The sequence below is a fragment of the Dasypus novemcinctus genome, chromosome 17 (genome assembly GCF_030445035.2).
Source record: "Dasypus novemcinctus isolate mDasNov1 chromosome 17, mDasNov1.1.hap2, whole genome shotgun sequence".
Taxonomy (NCBI): Eukaryota; Metazoa; Chordata; class Mammalia; order Cingulata; family Dasypodidae; genus Dasypus; species Dasypus novemcinctus.
In genome coordinates, this window is record NC_080689.1 from 58652558 (window position 1) to 58677939 (window position 25382).

The window sequence follows — 25382 nt, forward strand, 5'->3', positions numbered from 1 at the left end:
GTAATATTTTGATTATGCTAGTTCATAATTAGTAACAAATGTTTCACAACAATGCAAGGTGTTGTGGTGGGTGATGTATGGGAACCCTGTATATGCATCCACACTTCGTAAGTTCACAACTTTTACTATACACTTACTGTTTACATATGTTCACATATGAGTGATATACTTGAATACAATTTTATTTTTAAAAAACTTTTGGGTTGATAGGGTTAGGCAAAAAAATATATATATATGTATAGTGTAATCTTAATTTAATTTTATATAAAATTTGACGGAGTTAGTATTTATACATTTGTATACCTACACTTACCACAAAAATAACATTAAGATTTCAAAATTGTGTAATGAAAAATAAAATGAAAACTAATGGCATAAAAGAAAAAAAATACAAAAAAAAACCCCTAATGGCATATTAATTTCATATCATAAAAAAATTCTCTAGATTTTAAAGCAAGTCAGTATAGTAAATCAAGTTGTAGTCTACAATGAATGGTTTAAAAACAGAACAGAAAGACATATCACTAACTATAGTGTATCATATGTGGCAACTAATGCTAGAGACTGGAATTATAATAAACCCAGAACCTCTCTTTTTATAATTGGGGTTTTCTTACACTTCTTTTAAGTCAGGATAAAGAATGGTCCTTTTGCAATGATAATATCCTTTTAATTCTGGCACTTCTTTTTAATTTGTCAGGTCATTAAATGAACATTTTTTCCTCTTTGCTCACTCACAACTAAAGCCACATCAGAAGAAAAAACAGGAAAACATACTGAAGTTTAACAAATTGACCAAATACAGGGAATATTTAGAAGTTGAAGGCTATAAACATCCCAGAGACAAGGAGGGTCCCTCCTGAAAGGTCAGGGCAGTCACCCATATACCATGCTCTAAGAATAGCACAAATACACTTATAAAAACTCATACTGTACCTTTGCTCTAAAATGCATGCCTACATAGACTTGACAATAATTACTCTTAGAAATGTATACTCAAAGTTCTCTACTATGTGTGATTATTTGGTGTGTTGTAAGCATGAAAACAAAAGAGCTCTTCCCATCTAAATTCAACACCACAATTGAAAAAACAGGCCTAAGAAAAGGCAACACTATCGAAAGAGAAAACAGATCAGAGTTTGTGAGGGGCTGAGAATAGGTCAAGATTTGACTACAGGGGAGGAGATGTGGCTCAAGCAGTTGAGTGCCTGCTTCCCACTTGGGAGGTCCTGGGTTCAGTCACCAGTGCCACCTAAAAAAAAAAGCAAACAAATGAAAAAACCAACTCAGAGGAGCCAATAAGGCTCAGAGGTTGATCACCGGCTTCCTCCTATGAGGTCCCAGGTTCAATAGACAGCCCCAGGTATCTCAAAAAAAAAAAAGAGTTGACTATAAAGGGGTAACTCGAGGGGACTTTTGGGGGGATGGAATTGTTTTGTAACTTATGTTAGTAGTTATACAACTGTTTGCATTTTCATATGCAACTGTATATGAAAAAGTGAATTTTACTGTATGCAGAGGTAAGTGACTTAAAAACATGTAAGGGAAGCGGATTTGGCTCAACGGATAGACCGTCCGCCCTACCACATGGGAGGTCCAGGGTTCAAACCCAGGGCCTCCTGGTCCATCTGGTGAGCTGGCCCACGCACAGTGCTGATGCGTGCAAGAAGTGCTCTGCCACGGAGGGCTAATCCCACATAGGGGAGCCCCATGCACAAGGAGTGCACCCAGTAAGGAGAGCTGCCCCATGTGAAAAAAGCGCAGCCTGCCCCAGAGGGGCACTGTACACACAGAGAGCTGATGCAGCAAGATGATGCAACAAAGAAAGACACAGATTTCCAGTGCCGCTGACAATGCAAGTGGACACAGAAGAACACAGCGAATAGACACAGAGAGCAGACAATGAGGTGGAGGGTAGAGAATTAAAAAAAAAAAAAATCTTAAAAAAAAACAACACATAAATGGATAGCTTAGCATTTACATTTTTTAAAAAATAAATACAACTAGCTTTGGTTATAAAATGTCTTAATGGGGATGAGTTTCACTACACTTTTTTCCAAATATTGATTAGCTCATTTTCAAGCTTGTATATTTAATTAAAATATTTAAAAGAATTTGAGATATCACTGCACATTTAAATAAAAGGAACATTATGAAATGTTCTATATGATTCTTAAAAATCTATGAAATGTTTTCCCATATACTGATTCTCTCATCTGCTCTGATTTAAATGGACCATTATTATTATCACTCCTGTCCTCTAGCTAGAAAGATGGCTTTACTTGATCAGTGGTCACACCTGGAAAAAACAGCAAAAGCCAGTCTACTGTTCTCACCTTTTGCATAGCTTTACCAAGTATGTGAATCTATTCTTTTTCAACTAACGTTTACTGGGCTACAAACTAGTTTCCTACTAGGACCCAGAGAAATAAGGGTTATTAAAACACAATCCTGATCTCAAAAGTTCTGCCTTGTGATAAACTTTTCTTCCAACTTAAGACCTTAGCTAATGGTTTTCATTAATTTCTGAAAGCAGCCCAAGACAACGTACAAGGTTTCATATAGATAATACGCACACAGACAGAATTATTAACAGAATCTACAACTCTGGATCCAGATTCTGTACTTTCACTGGTAGACTACCTTTCCTTCTGAGAAGAGGGAAGGGGAAGGCAAGAAATTCTAACATCTCAGGACTAAAGGTTATGTAAGGAAATAACTTTCTGCTCTAGTTAAAATAATGAAAGCAGTTTATTAAAGTTAATAAATTTAGAGTACTTTGCCAAATTTTTCCAAGAAGTCAAGAATTATGTAATAATAATAAGGATTTTAATTTCCTGTGTTAACATTCCCTATCTTTCATGTGGAAAGTTCTTGTAATAATAATATACAGAGAACACCATACTTTTGTTAATCATACCAATAAAATGAAACAGTTTGTATAGCTAAAAGTCCTATAGAAAAATAAACTTCAAACATGAATTAAAAAATGAGTCCAAATTCAAACAAAGTCAATCAACATAGTTGTAAGTCTAAAAGTAAAATCTCATACAGAAATAAAGACATTTAAACATAACTAGAAGTTAAAAGTTAACCTAAATTATTCAAACAATACCACTTAGTTCAATCTATAATAGCCTAGCATACAATGTTCTTTTCCTAATCTAAGCATTTTATTTATGATTTATCCTATATGATTTTAATACAAGTTTTTAAAATGTTTTATAATTTCAACTATTTCCTCAAATTTCAGAAATTACTTTTTAAAGAAACAAATTCTTAAAAGCAGTTTTCTATGTGCCAAAAGCAGACAAACAAAATATATACTCTGAAAATGAGAAAAATAACATCAAAATGTTTCCCCATAAAATAAGCACATTTTTTTAGAGGTCCAGCACATTCATTCACTCCAAAAACAAGGAATTAGTAAAGAATGAACAAAAGACTGTAAGATTCCTCCCCATCCATGCAGAGTACGTTTCCCACCTCTTTCTCCCTGGGATCCCCACCGTGTGAATTTTGATCCAATCTGAGTCCTAGCTAAGGATATACAACAGAAAAAAAATTCTACTCGTCAGAGAAATGGCAAAAACAAATCCTTTTCATGTCTACAAAGAACTATAAATACAAGTTTATCTGAACAAAGGGGCATTAATCAAACTTAAGAAAAACAATTCTTTATATCTACTACACTCAATTTATACACTTTCACTATGGTATGATGTAGGAATACCTTTTACCTGTTCTGTAGAGAATTGGAATGTGATCAGTAGAGAGTTTGTGTTCACTTCGTACACCAATTAACAGAGGGCTACCTCGCCTATAGGTACAAAATTACTCAAAATTAAACCATTTTTACAAAAACATGCTAATGATATAAAGTTAAATTTCATAAACCAACACTCTTCAAATAATGTTTAAATTATCCCTCCAAGTTCAACTGCAGAAATAAAAGAATTAAACAAATTTATTAATACTCTCTAACAGGGGTCAGGAAACTATATCCCATGGGCCAGATTTGGCTACTTTTCTAAGTAAAGTATTATTAGAACAGAGCTAGGCCCATTCATTTACATATTGTCTATGGCTTCTTTTAAAAGCAGAGTTGAGTAATTGCTAGAGACTATATAGCTCACAAAGCCTAAAGTACTTACTGTCTGGCCCTTTAGAGAAAAGTTGCCAAACTCTGTTCTATATCAACATATTCAAAAATGTTCTCCTTTTTAAATAACACATTTGTACTTTTCTTTGGATCTCAGCAAATTCCAAAGCATGATAATTTAGCTCCTTCTCCTTAGTCACCTGTCAGAACAATGAAGATACCACCCTCTCACCAGATCTAAGGGCTCCTCATTCTTCTAAAATGGTCTATCAGGCAAAAGCAGTGGCGGTACAATTATCTAAGAATCTGTCTAGAATACATGTTCCCAAAAAATGGAGAAAGTTAATGTTTTTGGCCTGACATTTAGAGAATATTCGATACCTAAATCCACAAAGTAACCACAATGCTCTACATCACAGAAGAGGCCAACTGTAAATGTCAACATAACTTTGCTTTACTAAGAGATTCTGTTAAATGGGAAGAGTAGTAAAACGATAAGGAGAATACGAAAATAAATGCGGCACACATATGAATATCTCTTAAGAAAGGACAGTGCCTTCAGAGTGAAACGGTCACATAAGTGAGCAGAGAATAAACTTGTAACTCAAATGTTTCATATTATTAGTTATTATTAAATTTTTATGTACCTTGTACCAACTGCTTGCCCAGGAAAATGAACACTTTTAAATACAAGTGCAAAAGCACCTTCCTATGGAGGGGAAAAAAAAATGCATTAGCCATATTTATTTATTATAATCAATTTTCAAATATGAAACACCTAAACATCGTTTTAGCATAGAAATCCAGCACTATTTTCACAGAAATTTTTTGTTCACACAACTTTTTTTCCCACTAGTTATTAACAAATCTAAATTTTAGGTGGATGAGCTTTGCAGTATACAAAACCTACTCTTTCAACCAAACCTGCTGTCAAATTATGCCCAATATAGTACAGCCTCCAAAAACAAACCTTTTTAAAAGTTATCTTTGTGCATGCTATGTCATCTTCTCCCAATAGATATTATGAACTAGTAAGGGGAGTTCATATTATGAACTAGTAAGGGGAGGGCAGAAGTAGAAAGGATAAGATCCCAAACTTAGTAACCAAAACCCATTAATCTGGCCTAGTAATTATATACCATTATTAACGTCCATTCTCTTGATCCTGACTGAGTATATAAATATATACAATTACATATATTAGCATACACAGCATACCTTTCCCTCAACCCCCTCAGTTCCCTTCTCGCCTCAGGGAAGGTCATTTTGTAATATAAGAATACAAAAAGCAGTAACATGAGGTAGAAGTAAGGAAACACCATAGAACACAGATTCAGTTGTACAATGTATAGAAAGGAAAGCCTATGAGAAACCCTGGGAAGACACTACTCTGGCTGGGATAAAGAAAAAGAACAGGTCTCTATTTTCTCCACTTCCCCAACTCCTCCTTTACCCACAGATATATAAGATTTGGGTAAAGGAAGAAGATGAGAGATGGACTTTAGTAAGGGAAAGAAAAGGTTTTTAAATGGGAAAGCTAGTACTATGGGTAGTGTGGGAGGAGTGGGCATCACTATGGACTTGGATTTTTGTGGATCTTTGATCTCTTTACTCTTTAGGGCAATAGAGCCTGGATCAAAAAGAATACTGGTGGTCACTACCAAGGCTTTTAGAATGCTGTTTCTGATTTGCTGTGGAGTGGACCATAAAAAAAACTCCCCACTGGGCTTTCCTTTTGCTACCTTGCTAGCATTCAGCCTGTGGGGAACATTCTTAAAAAAAAAGAAAAAAAAAAAAGAATACTGACTTTCTTCTGTGCTGGGATGTACTTTTTTCTAGAGAGAAACGGGCCCAATGAAACGTCCCAGTGAAGAAATATAAGGAGCTGACTACACTGGCTCAGAGACATGTAGGCACTATCCCACAATGAAGACTGTACATTTGGGGAGTGGATGTAGCTCAGTGGTCGAGCGCCTGCTTCCCATGTATGAGGTCCTGAGTTCAATCCCCATACTTCCTGGAAAAAAAAACAAAACTGTACATTTGACTGAAGGTGCCCTTATGCCATGACATTAAAGGGAAGGACATATGGTGAGCAGGAAGTGAGAGAGGGATGAATCCCTAATTGTGTATATTGTGTACACGTTTGTGGGTGTGTGCATAAAAGCATAGACAAAATGTTTGATTTGGGCTTATTTACAATTCCCATGGTGTTAAACTATAGTGAAATAAGTAGAATTGTAAGTGGAGAGAACAATAACTCAAACAGAGATCTCAATATTACTCAAGTTGTGTACTTGTATATACATGGAAAATAAAAGTCTAAAATAGTTAAGAAATTAGCAATAGTTTCTGCTTCTTAAACTTAATTTTAAGAAACTTTAATTAATGTTGGCCATTGTTTTCTTTAAAAATATTGTTTATTGCCTTATTGATGAAAGGGGGTGTTGATGTGGGAGGAGTGGGGGGTGGGGGTGGGGAATGGGTTATATGAGAGCCTCTTATGTTCCTTAATGTGATCTATTTATCTTTTTTAAAAAGAGACAATAAAAAAAAAGTTTAAAAAAAAAGACCCAAAAACAACAACAACAACAACAACAAAATACCAATTGCTGGATAACTCTCTCCACCAATGTAGTAAAACTGGTATCTTGACTTTCCCGATTGTCATACATATACTTAACAAGCTTGGCAATTGTTTCTGTGTCTGTTTCAGATTCAAAGTCATAGCCTTTACTTTCCTGCAAAGGAAATTAGAAAACAGAAAAATTAACACATTTAAGGAAATATACTAAATATCCAAAACTTTCTACTGAATTTTTCCTCAAAAATCTCACCAATTTCTAATGTTTTTCTGACCACCAAACTCCATTACCAATTATTATACATCAAGGTCACCCTATGATTATAGTAAACCCAAAACAGTGAGGTATTCCAGATACTTAAACAGTTAACTTATAATTAAATATATTTATGTCACACATGATTTATATAACTTTTAAATAATTAAAATTTAATGGAAGACAAAAGAATATCATTTATTCTTTCTTTGATGATAATGCACTGTGCAATATAAGAGCACTAGCTATATGTGACTACTTAAATTTGAATTTAATTAACATAAAAATTCATCTCCTCAGTCACAGTAGCCACATTTCAAATATTTAATAGCTGTATGTGGATATTGGCTACTGTACTGAACAGATATAGTGTGTTTCCATTGCTGAAGAAATTTCTGTTGGAAAGCCCTGAGAGCACACCTTGATCAACCACTACAACACAGCATACAGCTGGCAAAGGGTATAGAACCTTCATTTAATCTGGCCCGAGTCCCCTTATATAGCCTAGAAACTGTTTTTAAAATGACAAACAAGGTGTCTCACAAAGCAAAATATGTACCTCCAAAATTGTAGTTTTATTTGAGCTTTTGGATCATTTACAATAAAGCCAGGTAATTATTTCCTTCATATATAAGAAATGTACAACTGTTCCAATGTCAACAAAGCAAAGTCCAATAAACCTTCATATCCTTGTAACTGTCTTAGGAATTACTTAATCATACCTAAATAGTGTTATACATTCCAACAAACCATCTCACTGCTCTCTTTAGGAGTATTCTCAAACACTGTTGTCAATGGGCTTACCAAAAACTTTTTCAAATCTTTGTAGTTGGTGATGATTCCATTGTGAATAACAATAAATTCTATAAGAGATAAAAGTATTGATAACAAAAAATTATAGATCTGCTAAACACTATAAATAGCCATTACTGTGAATAGATTTTCCTCATCTAAAAACTTCAGTTAAGTGCTACAATTTCAAGCACAAGCAAGTATTATCTACGTTTCATTATCAAATTATCCCCGGATAGATCAGCGACCCTGTTTATGTGACTGAAGCACACAGTGCTAAGGAGGTGGGTATAGGGAGAAAATTCAATAAACTGGAAGCCTAGAGACATCAGTTTCAGTTGTGGCTTTACAACTAAACCAGTGTCACCATGTTAAAGTAGCAAGTTTACTGGGCCTGTTTCATTAAGGGACTCAACTAAACATTACTCTCATTTTACTCTCATTTTTCTATTCACTGCTTATGCACCACTGCTGTATAAAAAAAACATTACGGAAAATAAGTTTAAAGAGGAGAGCTTTTAATTGTCTGATTTACTCTAAATAAGTTTAAGAATTATTTATGCTAAACAATTATCTGATTTATTGATAATGTAAGAGTTGAAGAAATAAAGTTAAGTAACGTGGTGAAAAGTCAGACTGTTTATTCAGCTCTATAGTTCAGTTCCTTAAATGTAAGATAAATAACTGTTAGACCAAATACATATGACAGTGGTATAATTCTCATCTTTTCTGATAAAATGATAACTCTGTAAAACATAAAGATAATCAAGAATTAACAATATTATTATTTGTAGCTCTTGGAGTAGACACAAAAACTACCAATGCAGATTTATTATTTGAAGTTTTTCTAAGTCAGGAGAAAATTTCTATTAAAGTCAATTTCATATTAAATTATCATAATACTCCTGATATACTTACAGATGTGAAATTTTGATTTGGACATCAAAAGAAAACCAAAAATTAAATTTTCACCAGATTTGTAAAAGAGAGATGATACCAACACAAAAATAAATATAAGGGAAAATTTTAATTTTGAAACACACAGAATGATAAACAACTGAATTAAAGCCTTAAATAAAAGTCAAATTCTCAAAATAAAATCTAGATATAAAGTTTTCAGGAATCTTTTATAAAGGCCTGTCAGTGTTAACAATTTGTGTGGCTGCTAAAATTCTAATCTAATTCAATATCACATATGTGACACATAAGGAATCTAAAGAGGAAGCTTCTAAATTAAATCCTAAAATCTTATCTCAAAAGGGATATATAAATATATACACATATGTATGCATGTATTTGCTTATTTATATAAATGTAAGGATAGATTATAAAAAATGTGTTAAATGGTTGTCTATAAGAAGAGATGGGGAAGTAGATGTGGCTCAGGCAATTGGGCTCCCGCCTACCACTTGGAAGGTCCATGGTTCAGTTCCTGGTGCCTCCTAAAGAAGACAGCTAGCTGGCACCATGGGTAGGCACAGCAAACTGACATAACAAGATGATGCAACAAGAGATACAAGAAGAAAAACATAATTAGAAACACAACAAAGCAGGGAGCAGAGGTTCCTGGTCCCTCCGAAAGAAGACAAGCAGGACAGTGGGCTGGTGCAATGGGCAGGCGTACCAAGCTGACACAACAAGAGAAACAAGGGGGAAAATATAACAAGAGATACAACAAAGCAGGGAATAGAGGAGGCTTAAGCAATTAGGCGCCTCCCTCCCACATTGGAGGTCCCAGGTTTAGTTCCTAATGCCTCCTAAAGAAGCAAAGAAGATGAACAGACACAGCAAGTGCAAACCACAAGGGGGTGGAGAGAGAGAAATAAAATAAATCTTGAAAAAAAAAGAAGAGATGGAAAAAGGCATATAGGTAATAGAATTAAATTAAGACTTTTCTCCCTCTCAATCTAAAGCAGAGTAGGCATCATCCCAAAATCCTCAAGATTGAGAATGAACACCTAAGGAGCAAATACAACCACATACCAAAGTAGACTTCTTATTATTGCCGTAACAGAAGAATTTGTAACGTTGATATAAAGATAGTGGCTATCAGAGGTTCTAAGGGAAAGGGGAAGAAAGAATAGGTGGAACATAGGGCATTTTTAGGACATTGGAATTGTTCTGCATGACTTTGCAATGAAGGATACAGGCCATTACACATTTTGTCAAATTCTATAAAACTTTAAACTGTAGACCTTGGTTAATAGCAAAGCTTCAATATTTGTTCATCAACTGTAATAAATGATGTAAGATGTTAATGGGGAAAATGTGGAAGGAGGAGGGAGAGGGTATATGGGAATCCCCTATACTTTAGATATAATTTTTGTACATTCTAAAACTTCTCTATAAATAAAGTTGCTATATGGAGAAAAATACTTTTTTAACATACCTTGCTTTATAAGTGTAAATGAAGAACCATGCAAATATTTTAAATAATTATAACTGACATTTTAAAATCAATCTCTCAAAATCAAATAAAATGAAACATAATAACATAACCCTGTATCCAGCTGGAAGCATGACCACACAGAGAAGAACTATTCTAAGAGACTCTAAAACACAGTAATTTTATTACATATCTCTAGAGGGATATATCCTAAGGACAAACAAACAAATAAAAATCTTAAACAGTTTTCAGTAAACATACTGCTAGTAGGTTTGATATTATTAGTCTGTTGGGTGTTAATCATGGGGCAATTCAAATAAGTACAGTGCTGGTGTTAAGAACAGAATTTTGGGGTATAGAAGAAAGAAAATACAGATTTACAATCAATGAGGTTAAGTAAAAACTTTGCAACCTCTTTTCAACAAATGTTACTGGAAAAGCCAGATATCCACATGCAAAGGAATGAAGTCCAACCTCTACCTCACATCACATAAAAAATTAACTTGAAATAGAAGGATATAAATATAAGAGGTAAAACCATAAAACCCCAGGAATAAACATATTGGAAAATCTTCATGACCTTGGATTTGGCAATGATTTCTTAGATATGATGCCAAAAGCACAAGCAACAACAACAAAAATATAGATAAATGAGACTTCATCAAAATTTAAAACTTTTATGTATCAAAGGACATTATCAAGAAAGTGAAAAGACTATCTACAAAACAAGAGAAAATAGCTGCAAATTATATATATCTCAGGCTAACTATCCAGAATTTTAAAAGAAATTCAACAAGACAGAACGAAGAAGAAATACAAAGGGCCAATAAGCACATGAAAAGATGCTCAATATCATTAGCCATTAGGAAAATGCAAATTGAAACAAGATACCACTTCATACTCACTAGGATGGCTACTATTTAAAAAATAATAATGTGTTGCCAAGGATGCTGAGAAACTGGAAACATTGAGCATTACTTGTGGAAATGTAAAACGGTACAGCATCTGTGAAGTTTAGTAGTTCTTCAAAAAGTTAAACAGAATTACCATATGGTCCAGCATTTCCACTCAGACATATATACCCCAAAGAATTTAAACCAGAGGCTCAAAAGGTAATGGTATACCACTGTTCACAGCAACATTATTCAAAATAGCCAAAAAGTGGAAACAACTCAAGTGTCTATCAACAGATAAATAAAATGTGGTATATACATATACAATGCAGTATTATTCAGTAAAAAAAAAATCATAAAAAATTAAGAACCACTGATAAAATGCTACATGGATGAATCTTGAAATCATCATGCTAAATGAAACAAACCAGACACAAAATGATATATATTGTATAATTCCACTCTTTAAAATGAAAACACATATACATATACTTCCTGGCACTGCCCACCAAAAAGGCCTAAGTTCACTGAGCACTTCAGCACCCAGTAGTCTTTACCATTTTCTGTACATGAAAGTATTAAGTGTCCAAGGAGCTTTAGGTATACACCTATTCTCAAATGTTTAGAAAATGGCTTCACAGGAGGGAGGGATGAAGAGACGGAGGGAAGAGAAGAAAGACTGATATGGCAAAATGTTTAAAAGTTGGTGGATCTGTCTGCACACCGATGTGCACAACAGCCAAAAGCTGGAAGCAGCCCAACTGTCCATCAACAGAAGAATGGATTAAAAACATGTAGTGTACACATACAAAGAAACATTTATTATTCGGACATAAAAAGGAATGAAATTCTGATAGATGTGACACCATGAACCTTAAAGACATCATGTTGAGTGTAATAAGCCAGACACAAAAGGACAAATGTATGATCTCACTTTTATGAAATAATTAGAAAATGCAAATATATTCTGAAATTAGAATACAGGTTTATCAAGGGTAGGGGTGGGGGTGGGGGGAATGGAGAATTAATACTTAAATGGGTACAGAGTTTGTTTGGGGTGACTGAAAAGTTTAAGTAATGGCTGGTGATGATGGTAGCACAGCACTATGAATGTAATTAAACCAGGGAACTATATACATGAAAGTGGTTAAAATGGGAAATTTCAGGTTATAAATATATCACTAGAATCTTTTTTAAAAAAATATGGGAATGTACAACACACTGAACCCTAATGTTACCTATGGACTATAGTTAATAGTATAATTATAACAATATTGTTTCATCAATGTAACAAAGGTACTATACTAATTCAAAATGTTAATAATAGGGGGAAATGAAGGGAGAAGGAAACGGGGCTGACTTATGAGAACTCTACTAACTGTATGATTTTTCTATAATCCTACAGCTGCTCTAAAAAATAAATCTAAAAAGAAAAGTTGATGGATCTGAGTATTAGGGGGTAGTGGTAAGTTGGAGTTTTCTATATGAGATTTGTCTTAGTTTTACAACTGTCTTGTAAGTTTAAAATTATTTCAAAGTAAAAAGCTAAAACATATATATATAAAGAAATGGCAAGGAACAGGTTACAGGGAGATGTGAAAATAATGAATGAGTGGTACTGCTACAGTTCACAGGACCCTGAATTTGTATGTCTGGAACTGTTCTTGAAGCTCAGGCTGCCTAGCCTGGCTGGTGGGCATGGGTGGAGGAGGAAGGGAGAAGAGACAGAGGGGGAGCAGAGGCCATACTGACATACATGACAGCCACACTTGGGTACTTCTCACCACTGAACTGTGATTCTCTTAGTTGGAATTAGTGTTTGTCCTCTGTGTCTAGCACAGTGCTTGGCACACAAGAGACATTCAACAAATACTTGTTAAATGGGGAAAAAAGCCAATTTCCACTAAAAGAAACTAGGGCTCCCTGAAGAAATGACTGCTTCCAGGTCTAGGGCAGGATTAGATGAGCCTAGAATATCTTGGCTTACCAGAAAGTAACAGGGACTACCGAGTCTACTGGGTTCATGTCAAAAGGACTCAGAAACCAAACTGAGTAAGCTCCCAGTGGTCAAACATGGGAAACTTTGTTCATTATTGTGGATAATTACTTCAGCGTTTTGAAAAAAATAAAATATATGAGTTTATGACAGTCACACAAAAAAACCCTCATTGCTCACCTTAAGTGAACATCAGAACATATTTGCTTTTTAAAAATGGTAAATAAAAGGAAAGAATCATGGGAAGTGGACTTGGCCCAATGGATAGGGCATCCGTCTACCACATGGGAGAACCGCGGTTCAAACCCCGGGCCGCCTTGACCCGTGTGGAGCTGGCCCATGCACAGTGCTGATGTGCGCAAGGAGTGCCGTGCCACGCAGGGGTGTCCCCGCGTAGGGGAGCCCCACATGCAACGAGTGTGCTCCATAAGGAGAGCCACCTAGCACAAAAGAAAGTTTAGCCTGCCTAGGAGTAGCGGCCGCACACACGGAGAGCTGACACAGCAAGATGACGCAACAAGAAAAGACAGATTCCTGGTGCCGCTGACAACAATACAGCAATAGAAGCGGACACAGAAGAACACACAGCAAATGGAACACAGAACAGACAACTGGAGTGGGGGGGGGGGTAGGGAAAGGGAGAGAAATAAATAAATAAATCTTAAAAAAAAAAAAAAAAGGAAAGAATCAAACATTTATCCTGCCTTTCCTATACAATCTGTACCTTAGAGTAAAACCAAGCAGTTGATAGGCAGAGGTTTCTCTTTATTGAAGTATTCCAGGTAATAAAAGAATGATAGCATTAGACTCTCACCCTTTTACACTAAGGAATTAATTAATCTTGGCAATGATCATTAATGGCTGCCAATAACAACAAAAAAAAAGAAAAACATCCCGACATTATGCACCTACAGATATAAATAAACATCACACCAATTTATAAGAAATACAAGAGACAGAGGAACATGATAAATGACACCAAAGGAATTCGATCAGCAAAATCTTGACTACAGGAAACTCTACAAGACAAACCCAGCAAACTGCAAGGGAAAGAGAGAAAGTGTGAGAACTTATAGAATAAGAGACATCTTTTAGAGATACCTTAAATATTTAAAAATGAAATGATACAATATCTGGATAACTGCAATATGACATCTACCCATATATTATCTATTGGTTTCCAAAATAATTTGGGCAGGAAGGGTACAGATAAACATTACTGTTCATGTACGGATAAATGCTGAAACCGGGTTATGGACACATTGGATTCTGTATACTCTCTATTTCTGAATATGTTTGAAATTTTCCAAATTAAAAAAATTAAACAACAAAAATATCAGAGCCCTGGACTGACAATATGATACCCAGGCCCAGAGCCTCAACAGACTTCAGCTCCTACACTCTGATTTATTGGACTTACCCCACTCAACTAACATGGAGTTGAAGAAGGTCAACCACCACACCATGGAGCCTAGAGTGTCTACAACTGAAAGCAGGAGTGCATCCAGTATCCATGTGGAATCTAAGCCCCCACTTGACACAGATGTGCAATGGACACAACCAATCCAATGTTCACAGAGAAAATGTGGCATGGGTGTGGGAAGGGTGGCTATGGTGGCTGCTGGGTGCGGGGAATGGGAGGAAGAGATGAGATGGGGAGGCGTTTTCGGGACGTGGAATTGTCCTGGATGGTGCTTCACGGTCAATTATGGGACATTGTAGATCCCTCCAGGGCCCACTGGATGGAACGTGGGAGAGTGTGGGCTATGATGTGGACCATTGACTATGGGGTGCAGTGATGCTCAGAGATGTACTTACCAGGTGCAATGGATGTGTCATGATGATGGGAGAGAGTGTTGCTGTGGGGGGAGTGGGGGCGGTGGGGTTGAATGGGACCTCATATTTTTTGAATGTTTAAAAAAAAAAAAAATATCAGAGCCTTCATTCTTCTCCCATTACCTGTCTTCTACAATCATCCCAAGGCATAAAAATTGTCCATACCATTATTTTTATCAGAGCGTTGGGGATGGCTATTGACTGGATTGGGTTCTCCATGTGTTGCCCAACGGGTGTGAGCTATCCCAAGGTGTACATCAAATTCTATATCCAGGTCCATATCCTGTTGTTCTGAAGAAAATAAAATGAAAAATTCTGATATTAAATTATGCTATAGAGGATATAAATATAATTAACAGAAGGCTGTTCAACTGGAATATACGATTATTTGAACATAAGATCAGGCTTATTTAAAAGTTATTAGAAAACTTAAATGTTTAGGGCAAATGGTTCCAATAACAATAAAAGAAATGTACACAAAGATAAAGCAAATATGACAAAATGCTAACTTGTAAAGCTAGATGAAATGCATATGAATGATTAACATACTATTCTTTTCAACTTTCCTGAAGGACTGAAAATTTTCATCCTTAGGAGTTTAGGATAAATGAGTTGGGAAGTGGATGTGGCTCAAACGACTGAGCTCTTGCCTACCACATGGTGGTCCCAGGTTTGGTTCCACGGGCCTCCTGGAGAAGATGAGCAAGACAGCAAGCTGGTGTGCAGTGAGCAGTAGCAACAAGATGAGGCAACAAGGGATACAAAGAGGAAACTCAATGAGAGAGACAAAAAAGCAGGGAGCAGAGGTGGCTCAAGTGATTAAGTACCTCTCTCCCACACGAAAGGGCCCAAATTACTAGTGCCTCCTAAAGAGAAGACAAGCAGACACAAAGAGCACACAGCAAACGGACAGAGAACAGACAGCGAGCGCTAATAATGAGGGGGTAGGGAATAAGTAAATAATTTTTTTTAATTAAAAAATTTTTAAAAAGAATGAGTTAAGGTAGTGGATGTAGCTCAGTGGTTAAGCACCTGCCTCCACATATGAGATCTCAGGTTCAATTCCAGTACCTGCTTAAAAAAAAAGGGGTTGGGGGGGAAGCAGATGTGGCTCAAGTGATAGGGCTTCAGCCTACTATATGGGAGGACCCGGGTTTGATCCTTGGGGCCTCCTGGTAAAAAAGAAGAGAAATCATGCCTGTGTGGCAAGCCAGTGCCCACAGGGTGAGCCAAGTGCCTGCATGGCGAGCTGAGTGCCAATGCAGTGAACCAGTGCCCGCATAAGTGAGTCATGCAGCAAGATTACCACACAACAAAAGAGAGACAAGGGGAGAGTCAAGGTGAAGAGCAGCAGAAACCAGGAACTGAGGTGGGGCAATTGACAGGGAACCTCTCTACAAATCAGAGGTCCCCAGGATCGAATCCCAGTGAATCCTAGAGAGAAAACGAGAAGACAAAAAAGAGAAACAGATATAGACTATCACAAAGCAAATGGACACAGACAGCAAAAAGAGCAGGGCAGAGGAAGGTGGGGGGAGGGGGAGGGGAGGGGAGGGGGTATTTAAGATTTATTTATTTATTTATTCCACCACTACCACCATTAGTTTGTGCTCATTGTCTGCTCTCTGTGTCCATTTGTTTTGTGCTCTGTCTGTTCATCTTCTCTTCTGGAAGCACCAGGAACCGAACCTGGGACCTCCTATGTGGGAGAGCGGCACTCAATCATTTGCGCCACCTCAGCTCTCTGGTTTGTTGTGTCTCTCATTGTCTTTCCTTTGTTGCACCAGCTCACCACACCTGCCTGTCGCGCCAGTTCGCTGTCTTGCTTGTTTTCTCCAGGAGGCATTGGGTGGGAATCCAAGCCAGGAGCTCCCATGTGGTAGGCAGGAGCTCAATTGCTTAAGCCACATCTATTTCCCTAATATAATTTTTAAAATCTATATTTAACCCTTTCCTTGGGAAAAAAATCACTGTCATTTTAATCAGACATGTAAAGATAAATTCACTTTCTCAATGCCACACAAACTTTAGACTGATTTCTTTGGTCCCCACAACTTAAACTGAAATTATGGAGAGCTTCTAAAACCAAAGTATAGTTCCTTAAAAACAGCACTACTGGGAAATCAGCAAAGGCTGCTGTTCCCTCTCTTAAAAGAAGAATTGAAAGCAGATATTCTAATTACCTTTTCCTATAAGCTATCTATTCTTGCTCCTTCCAGAAAAAAAAATGGGCAGCTTTATTAGCTAGTGATATCTTCCTTCTGATTTCCTAAATATATAAAATTCTTTTTGGTTGAACTACATAGCAGATGATCAGAATTAAATCTCAAGACCAAACTGCTCATAGGCTGAAAAGGAAAGTCCGTGAACTTTAACACACAGTCTTTTGTGGTTTGTATACTGACTAATCAGAGGTCACTGAAAAACAAACCTGGTAAGAGAACAATGCTTAAAATCCTGGAACAGACTTCCACTGCTTGCGAAAATGTTTTGCAACCCTAGCTGTACATCTGAATCATTCTATACCTGAGCACAGGGATTTGTAAAACAATTCTCACAATTCTAACAAATAATCAGAGAACCATTTTTAAACAAGATAAAAACCCACACCTTCTCTTGGCTCAAGGCCCTTTGCCATCTGGTCCCTACCTACCTTCCCACCTTCATTTCCCACTCTTCTTCAGTCATTCCTCAAAGCTCGCAATGCAACTTTTATAAATAACAGTGAACATTTACTGAGAACTTCCTTTGTGCCAGGTACTATATTTCTCTCACCGTCCCTATCACCATGGCTGAAACAACCATCATCTACCTGGATTGCTTCGGCAGTCTCTTTACTGGCCTCCCTGTGTTCAAACTTCCCTCCCTACAATCTAGTCTTTGCACACTAACCAGTGTGATCGTCTCCCTCTCCTAAAATTTTCCAACGGCTTCCCATCACACAGAGTACCATCCATCATCCTTCACACCCTACATGATCTAACCCAGCCACCTCTCTAGCCTCATCTCCTGCCACAATCCCTTACTCGATGTGGACTTTCAGCTCAAAGCCTGCGAAGCCCACTCAGAGTCTCTGCAATTGGGCAACTGGGTATTTCCACTGTCTAGAATTCTATCCTTCTCATAAGGTCTCTGCTCCAAGGTCACCTCTATCATACTTTCCCTTCATAGCACTAATCACGACCTAACATTCTATTACATACTTATTTATTGTTTGGCCCTCACAACAGACAGTAAACTCCACCAGTGCAGGGAATTGGCCTATCTTCTTCTCTGTAATGGCCCCAGAGCCTAGAATAATGCCTGGTATATAACAGGCACTCAAAAAATATTCATTTTATTATTGATATTCACAACACTCTGTGAAGTGACTATTGTCTACCTATTACAGATAATGAAACTGAGGCTCAAAAAAGTCATAGAACTTGCCAAAGGTCACAGCTAGTAAAAAGATTTGAACTCAAATCTGAGAGCCTGAGAGTAAAGGCAAAATGGTACACTCCACTGTACTGCTACAGCACTTATTATGTTGTCAACCTGGCTTCCACCAGAATTTGAATTCTACAAAAGCAGCAACCTGCCTTATTATCTTCAAAACCTAAGCACTAAGAGCTGTACAGGGTGCAGCATATACTCAGATTTTTGTTGGATGACATGATCAATCAGTGAATAAAACCAAACATGTATTCCTCCCTGGCTTAACTTTCTTCTGAATGATTAAGGTGTCCTGAAAAATAACCTTCAGAAAACTAAAAAATTACTGTTTACTTAACAGGCTAATGGAAGTAGTAAAAACATTTCTTTGACTGCTTTTTTTTAAGCTAAAAATAAAGCAGTACCTATCCCAAAAACTGCCAAGGAACACTGGGAAAATGTCACAAAATTCTTTAAACTGAGGCCATTTCAAATTCATGGTAATTAACCTAGCTCTTTACTGTTGACAAGAGCATTACCTAATATTTAGTGAGAACAAACCACTGCTGTAGCAATAAACACATTCCTCACAAATATTTCATGTGTCATATAAATCAATCCTCATTTCCAATTCTTGAATCTTCCTTATTCACTATCTGTATTTATTAACCCTTTGCTGACCTTAGTCTAGCTAATCCCCACACTCAGCCTTCTCTTTTCCCCCCATAGCAGTCAGGCAACACCAAAGAAAATCACCAAATTCTGTAATTGAGAATTGACTCCAGTTTAAATCCATCATTATTACCACCCCTATTTCACTGTTGCAAATGGTACATTTATCCATGCTCCTAATTTCTTAAGTGGATAGCTCACTTAACTCCCTAACAACTCTTCATGTCTTTTATAGCTCCTTAATTCCCCCCAATTTCTACTTTACTCAGCTTTTCTCCCCATCCTCTCATATTTGTTGTACTTATCTCTTCTTCTTTGACTTTGGGCCTCTAAAGCATACTCTTTTCTGCTAAGGCTAACCCCCTACCTGTGCCCTGACCTTTCTGAACTGTACTCATTAAGTAATTTCCTCATTTACACCTTCAATTTTCTCCTCCCCATCCCTGAGTGCAAATGCTTAGGTTAGGCCTTTCTCGATGTCATCCTTCCCTTTAACAGTTCAAACACTGAAATTAGCTGGAAATAATAACAACAAGCATGCAGATAGCCACACACAGAATTAACAAATGTTAACACCGGGTCATTTGTACTTTCCATCTTTTCATTTTTTAATTTTTTAAAGGAGGTAATAGGGAATGAACATGGGACCTTGCACATGCAAAGCAAGCACTCAACCACTGAGCTATACTCTTTTTAAAGATGTAAAATGTAAAACATGCAGTTGATACCTTCTTCATACCTTGACCCATCCCATTCTTCTCTTTCTTCCCAAAATATTCTTAAATGGATACAGAGCTTTGTCACCTATGCCTTTAAACTTCTATTGTGCTAATGTGTCTACAAATAATAATATTGTTTTATATTTTACATAAATGGTCCCATACTTTACATATATTTCTGCACGTTGCTTTTTACATTCAATATTAAATTTCAAGGAATTTATCTATATTCCTTCATGTGGACACAGATATAGTGCACTCCTTTCAAATGTGGTATGTGTCATGAATGAGCACATATAACTGATTCCCTTTCCTTTACTGGTAGACATTTAGATTATTGCTAAGTTCTGCTGCAATGAATCTTGTCATGTCTCCTTGTCCACAGTACATCTTAAAAGTACATGCTCAAGCTTGATGACAGGGTATAGCATCTCCCACTTTTTGCCATATTGTTCTTCAGAATAATTTACTAATTATGATTTTATCAGCCATGTCTGAAAGTTTCCATTTCTTCACTCCTCCCTGACTTTCCTGCAGTGGGAGATATGTTTTAAAATTTTGGCACTCGTAGATGGGTATTGTGGCCACAACCTATCTTTATAGCCTCCTGCTACTCTACCAGTAATGCAGATAAACAGGACAATCTACCATTTCAACAACAAACCTGCCTCCCCTAGTCTTATCTTTACCAAAGCTATTCTGCTCAGGCCTGCCCTACTCGCTTTCACTGCCCAAACAGAAGCAGCTGCCATTCCTTATGTATCTCCAGTCTCCTAACCTATGGGAACTCTCTTTCCTGAGTCTCACTGAATTTGTTCCTATAGAACCTACTATATTTGGCTTGGTGTGTAGAATGCAGTGTACAGAATTTATACTATAGTTTTTGATGTGTAGTTAGTTGGGTGTCTTACCCACATTACATACAATGTAGCTAATCTTACCACATTACATTCAAAATAAGTTTAATTCGGTAAACAATGTACAATGTAGCTAACTGTGTGGCTGACGTGAAAAATTTTTTAAAAGACTAAATCCATTATTTTCTTCTTCTACCTGTACTTCTTTACAGTGATTATGATGACACTCATTTTGAGTAGTAAGTATACACAAATTTGCTATTTCCTAGTTTATGTGGAGGATTTTTTTTTTTTTTTTTTTTTTTAAGATTTATTTTTTTTATTTATTTAATTCCCCTCCCCTGGTTGTCTGTTTTCTGTGTCTTTTTGCTGCGTCTTGTTTCTTGTTTCTTTGTCCGCTTCTGTTGTCGTCAGCGGCATGGGAAGTGTGGGCGGCGCCATTCCTGGGCAGGTTGCTCCCTCCTTCGCGCTGGGCGGCTCTCCTTATGGGTGCACTCCTTGCGCGTGGGGCTCCCCTACGCGGGGGACACCCCTGTGTAGCACGGCACTCCTTGCGCGCATCAGCACTGCGCATGGGCCAGCTCCACACGGGTCAAGGAGGCCTGGGGCTTGAACCGCGGGCCTCCCATGTGGTAGACGGACGCCCTAACCACTGGGCCAAAGTCCGTTTCCCTATGTGGAGGATTTTAAAAATATTTTTTCAGGGCGGTGGACTTGGCCCGGTGGTTAGGGCATCCGTCTACCACATGGGAGGTCCGCAGTTCAAACCCCGGGCCTCCTTGACCGGTGCGGAGCTGCCCATGAGCAGTGCTGATGTGTGCAAGGAGTGCCATGCCACACAGGAGTGTCCCCCACGTAGGGGAGGCCCACGCACAAGGAGTGTGCCCTATAAGGAGAGCCGCCCAGCGTGAAAGAAAGTGCAGCCTGCCCAGGAATGGTGCTGCACTCACGGAGAGCTGATGCAACAAGATGATACAACAAAAAGAAACACAGATTCCCGTGCCGCTGACAACAACAGAAGCGGACAAAGAAGAAGATGCAGCGAATAGACACAGAGAACAGACAACCGGGTTGGGGGGGGAGGGGAGAGAAATGAATAAATAAATAAATCTTTAAAAATACATATATATATTTTCAATCAATCTACTTCCAAGTTTTTGTTTTGTTTTCAAGTCTCTTATGAAAAAGTAAAATGTATAGGTCTAATGTTATAAACTAACTACTGAGAAGTATATCCTCTTTAATGAAGCATGTATTTCTTGGCAGCTACTTTGTGGCAGAGAAGTAAGAAAATAGGAACAGGGTACTTATCTGATTACATCAGACCTATTAAAAAATGGGACATCAGGTGGACTATACATCCAAGGAAGGCATTTAATTCCAAATGGAGATGACCACCTTGCAGACACATGAAGAGCACCACTAGATATATCTTTTATCTATGAAAGACCCTTCTTCAGAATGGTTGTTTCTGAGGCCACTTCATTTTAAGATACCAAGCTTGCTCTAAACACAATACCTAATATCTCCTTCCTAAAATGCTATGATCATTTTTGAAGCAACAGATAAGTTTTAAATTTAGTCCAGACAGTAACAAATTTTCTTTTCTTCCCATTTCAACTTTTTAAAAAAGATTTATTTTATTTTTCCATATTTATCTCCCCTGCTCCGACATGGTTCTCTCATCTGTCCACTCATTGTTTGCTCACCTCCTCCAAAGAGGCACTGGGAACCGAACCCAGGACACCTCCCATATGAGAGGAGAACGCTTAACAGCCCAAGCCACATCCACTCCCCGCAGGCTGCAGCGTCTGCTGGCTTGTGGCATCTGTTTGTTGTGGCGGGGGCAGCGTCTAGCTCATCTTATTTTAGGAGGCCCTGGGACCTCCCATGTGGTAGGCAGGCACCCAACTAGTTGAGCCACATCTGCTCCCCCATCCCTCCTTTTTTTTTTTTTTTGAGATTCCAGGGCTAGGAGTTAAACCTGGACCCTCTTATATGGGAAGCCAGCACTCAATCACTGAGCCACATTGGCTCCCCTGAGTTGGTTTTTTCATTTGTTTGCTTCTTGTTTGAATTTTTTATTTAAAGAAGCAAAGGGAACTGAACCCAGGACCTCCTGTGTGGGAAGCAGGTGCTCAATCACTTGAGCCGCATCTGCTACTCCCCTTTCAACTTTAAGAATCACTATTTTTAAAATGGGGCCCCCAATTTATGGAGAAGGTTAATCTGGTGGAGAAGGAAGGAAAAGGAAGAGAAAGGGAGGGGTGACAAAAATCAAACTGAGTATATTACTGTGAACTTCTTCATCCAGTGCTTTAACTTTCCCTTTTTTCTTAATAAGCTGGATTTTGCAGGCATTGGCTTCCCAATCTTTGTCATTGCCTCCATCAACTCCCACACCTAAATCATCAAGAGGTGGAAAAGAAAGATTTAGAATTAGCCATTACTTAGATTATAATTGTGATAATTTAAAAATTTTAATGAAAAAAATTACATTGCATTTAAGTCATTCATGTATTAATTCAATGTTTACTAAACATCTATTACCTGTTAAGAACCTTGATAACTAGAGACAAAAATGAAAATAATTTAGTTCCTGTCCTCAAATTTCTAAGTCTTTTGGTAAGATAAACATGGAAAAATAATTACAATATGGTGTGATTATAGTTCATAATACTATAGCACTACCAGTTGCAACTGGAGTACAGCAGAGAAACACAAAAGATGGGCTCCCACCTCACACAGGGATAAGGAGGCAATGTCAGGGAATACCTCTCTTGATATTATACACAAATTCCTAAGGAATTTTAAAAAATTATCTTGAAGGTACTGGAAAAGCACTAAAGAGTTTCAACCAGAGAAAGGATACGTCAAAATATTTTTTTAAAAGTTCTCTTTGAAAACAGGTAGAGGATTGATTGGAGGGAAAGAGTGGAAGAAACCAGCTGTACAAAGTTACAGCTGTAGCAAAACAAAAGTAAAGAGGGACTTAATTGAACAGTGGTAATGGGGCAGAGAGGTAAGTAGTATATCAAAACAGAACTGACTTGATGTAAAATGATACAAAGCAAGAAATTTGGGATACCTGGAGGCGCAAGGGACTTGCTGAGTGATCACTGATAAAAAGAACATTGAAAAAACAAAGTAGGGAATGGAGTAAGAACTGGAGTATACTCAATTCACTTCCGAACATGCAAAGTTTAAGACACCATTGTCTGTACAGAAAGATAGTTCTAGGAAGGTCTGCAGCTTGAGAAATACATCTGGATTGGAGGTATAGATTGCAAATCACCAACATATAGGACAGGCTGATGGAATAAGTGCTCATCCAAGAAGACACAAAGTAAGAAAAGTGAGCCTAGGAAAGAATCTTGCAGAACATTACTATTTAAGCAACAGGTGGTAGAAGAGCAGACCCAAAGGAGATATAAAAGAAAATAATTAGCATCTTAGGAAGAGAATGACAAGATATGCCACCAGAGAAGCTAAAGAAGGAGAGAATTTTAAGAACAAAGGAGTGGGGAAACGGACTTGGCCCAGTGGTTGGAGCGTCGGTCTACCACATGGGAGGTCCACAGTTCAAACCCCGGGCCTCCTTGACCCGTGTGGAGCTGGCCCATGCGCAGTGCTGTTGCGCGCAGGGAGTGCCCTGCCACGCAGGGGTGTCCCCCGCGTAGGGGAGCCCCACGCGCAAGGAGTGCACCCCGTAAGGAGAGCCGCCCAGCGCGAAAGAAAGTGCAGCCTGACCAGGAATGGCGCTGCCCACACTTCCCGTGCCGCTGACAACAACAGAAGCGGACAAAGAAACAAGACGCAGCAAATAGACACCGAGAACAGACAACCGGGGGAGGGGGGGAGTTAAATAAATAAATAAATCTTTAAAAAAAAAAAAAAAAGAACAAAGGAGTGGCCCATTACTGAGAAAAGTTAAAATAAATAAATAAATAAATAAATGCCTGTTAAATTTGGCGGTGTTAAATGTGACAAAAAAAGTTAATATAGCAGGCCTGAGGCTGTTATCCTCAGAAAAGCCTGCTTGAGAGGCTGGCCTTTGGCTGGCACCTGGGAACTTGGATTTCAGAAGAACTCACCACCCTGCTTAAGAGTGGTTCATGGTAAAAAGATGTGGCTAAAGCAGTTGGGCTCCTGTTTACCATGTGGGAGGTCCAGGGTTCAATGCCCAGGGCCTGGTGGGGGCGAGCTGGTCTGTGAGCCGAGCTGGCCCACACGGAGTGCCGGCCCACGTGGGAGTGCCACCCTGTGCAGGAATGCTGCTCCCTGCAGGAGTGCCAGCCCACGCTGAGAGCTGGTGGAGCAGGATTATGCAACGAGAGACAGCAAGAAGACACAGAAGGATAGTGAACTGAGGTGGCACAAGAGAATAATCCCTCTCTCCCACTCAGAGGTTCCCAGGATCAGTTCCCGGAGCTATCTAACGAGAATACAAGTAGACTCAGAAAGAACACGCAGCGAATGGACACAGAGAGCAGACAAGGGGGTGGGGGGTGCGGAATAAATAAATAAATCTTCAAAAAAAAAAAAAAAAAAGAGCGGTTCACTGTCCTAAACTGTGCAACAATATGGTTTATGCTGAATACATGGCTTTCCTTCTAAGACTCTGGAATTTTGGTATGTGCTAGACAGAGTGCCTATATGACCAGCCAACAGTAAAGAACCTTAGGCACTGAGAACATAATTAACAGCACTAAATAATATATTTTGAATGTGGTTAAAAGGAGAAATTTTAGGTTATATATGTTATTAGAATAGAAAATTTTTTAAGAAGCCATAGCACTGCATAACACAGTGAACCCTAAGTTAAACCATGGACTACAGTTAAGAATACAACAATAAAAATATGTTTTCATCAAT

The 25382-nt window shown here is 37.9% G+C and overlaps 1 protein-coding gene and 1 non-coding gene across 2 annotated transcripts in view; one reads left to right on the forward strand and one right to left on the reverse strand.

The window, feature by feature from the left end:
- Positions 1-25382, reverse strand: part of GFPT1 (glutamine--fructose-6-phosphate transaminase 1) — a 70555-nt gene that overhangs the window by 36963 nt on the left and 8210 nt on the right. The window contains exons 3-8 of the mRNA XM_058278700.2: positions 22803-22910; positions 15011-15136; positions 7747-7805; positions 6709-6843; positions 4750-4811; positions 3741-3820 (exon numbers count right to left, since the gene is read on the reverse strand). Coding sequence (XP_058134683.1) covers positions 3741-3820; positions 4750-4811; positions 6709-6843; positions 7747-7805; positions 15011-15136; positions 22803-22910 — 570 coding nt within the window. The remainder of the gene's footprint in view (positions 1-3740; positions 3821-4749; positions 4812-6708; positions 6844-7746; positions 7806-15010; positions 15137-22802; positions 22911-25382) is intronic.
- LOC111759591 (small nucleolar RNA SNORA32) lies at positions 5754-5875 on the forward strand. Its single transcript, XR_002793525.1, has one exon. It is a non-coding gene; the product is annotated as a small nucleolar RNA SNORA32 (small nucleolar RNA).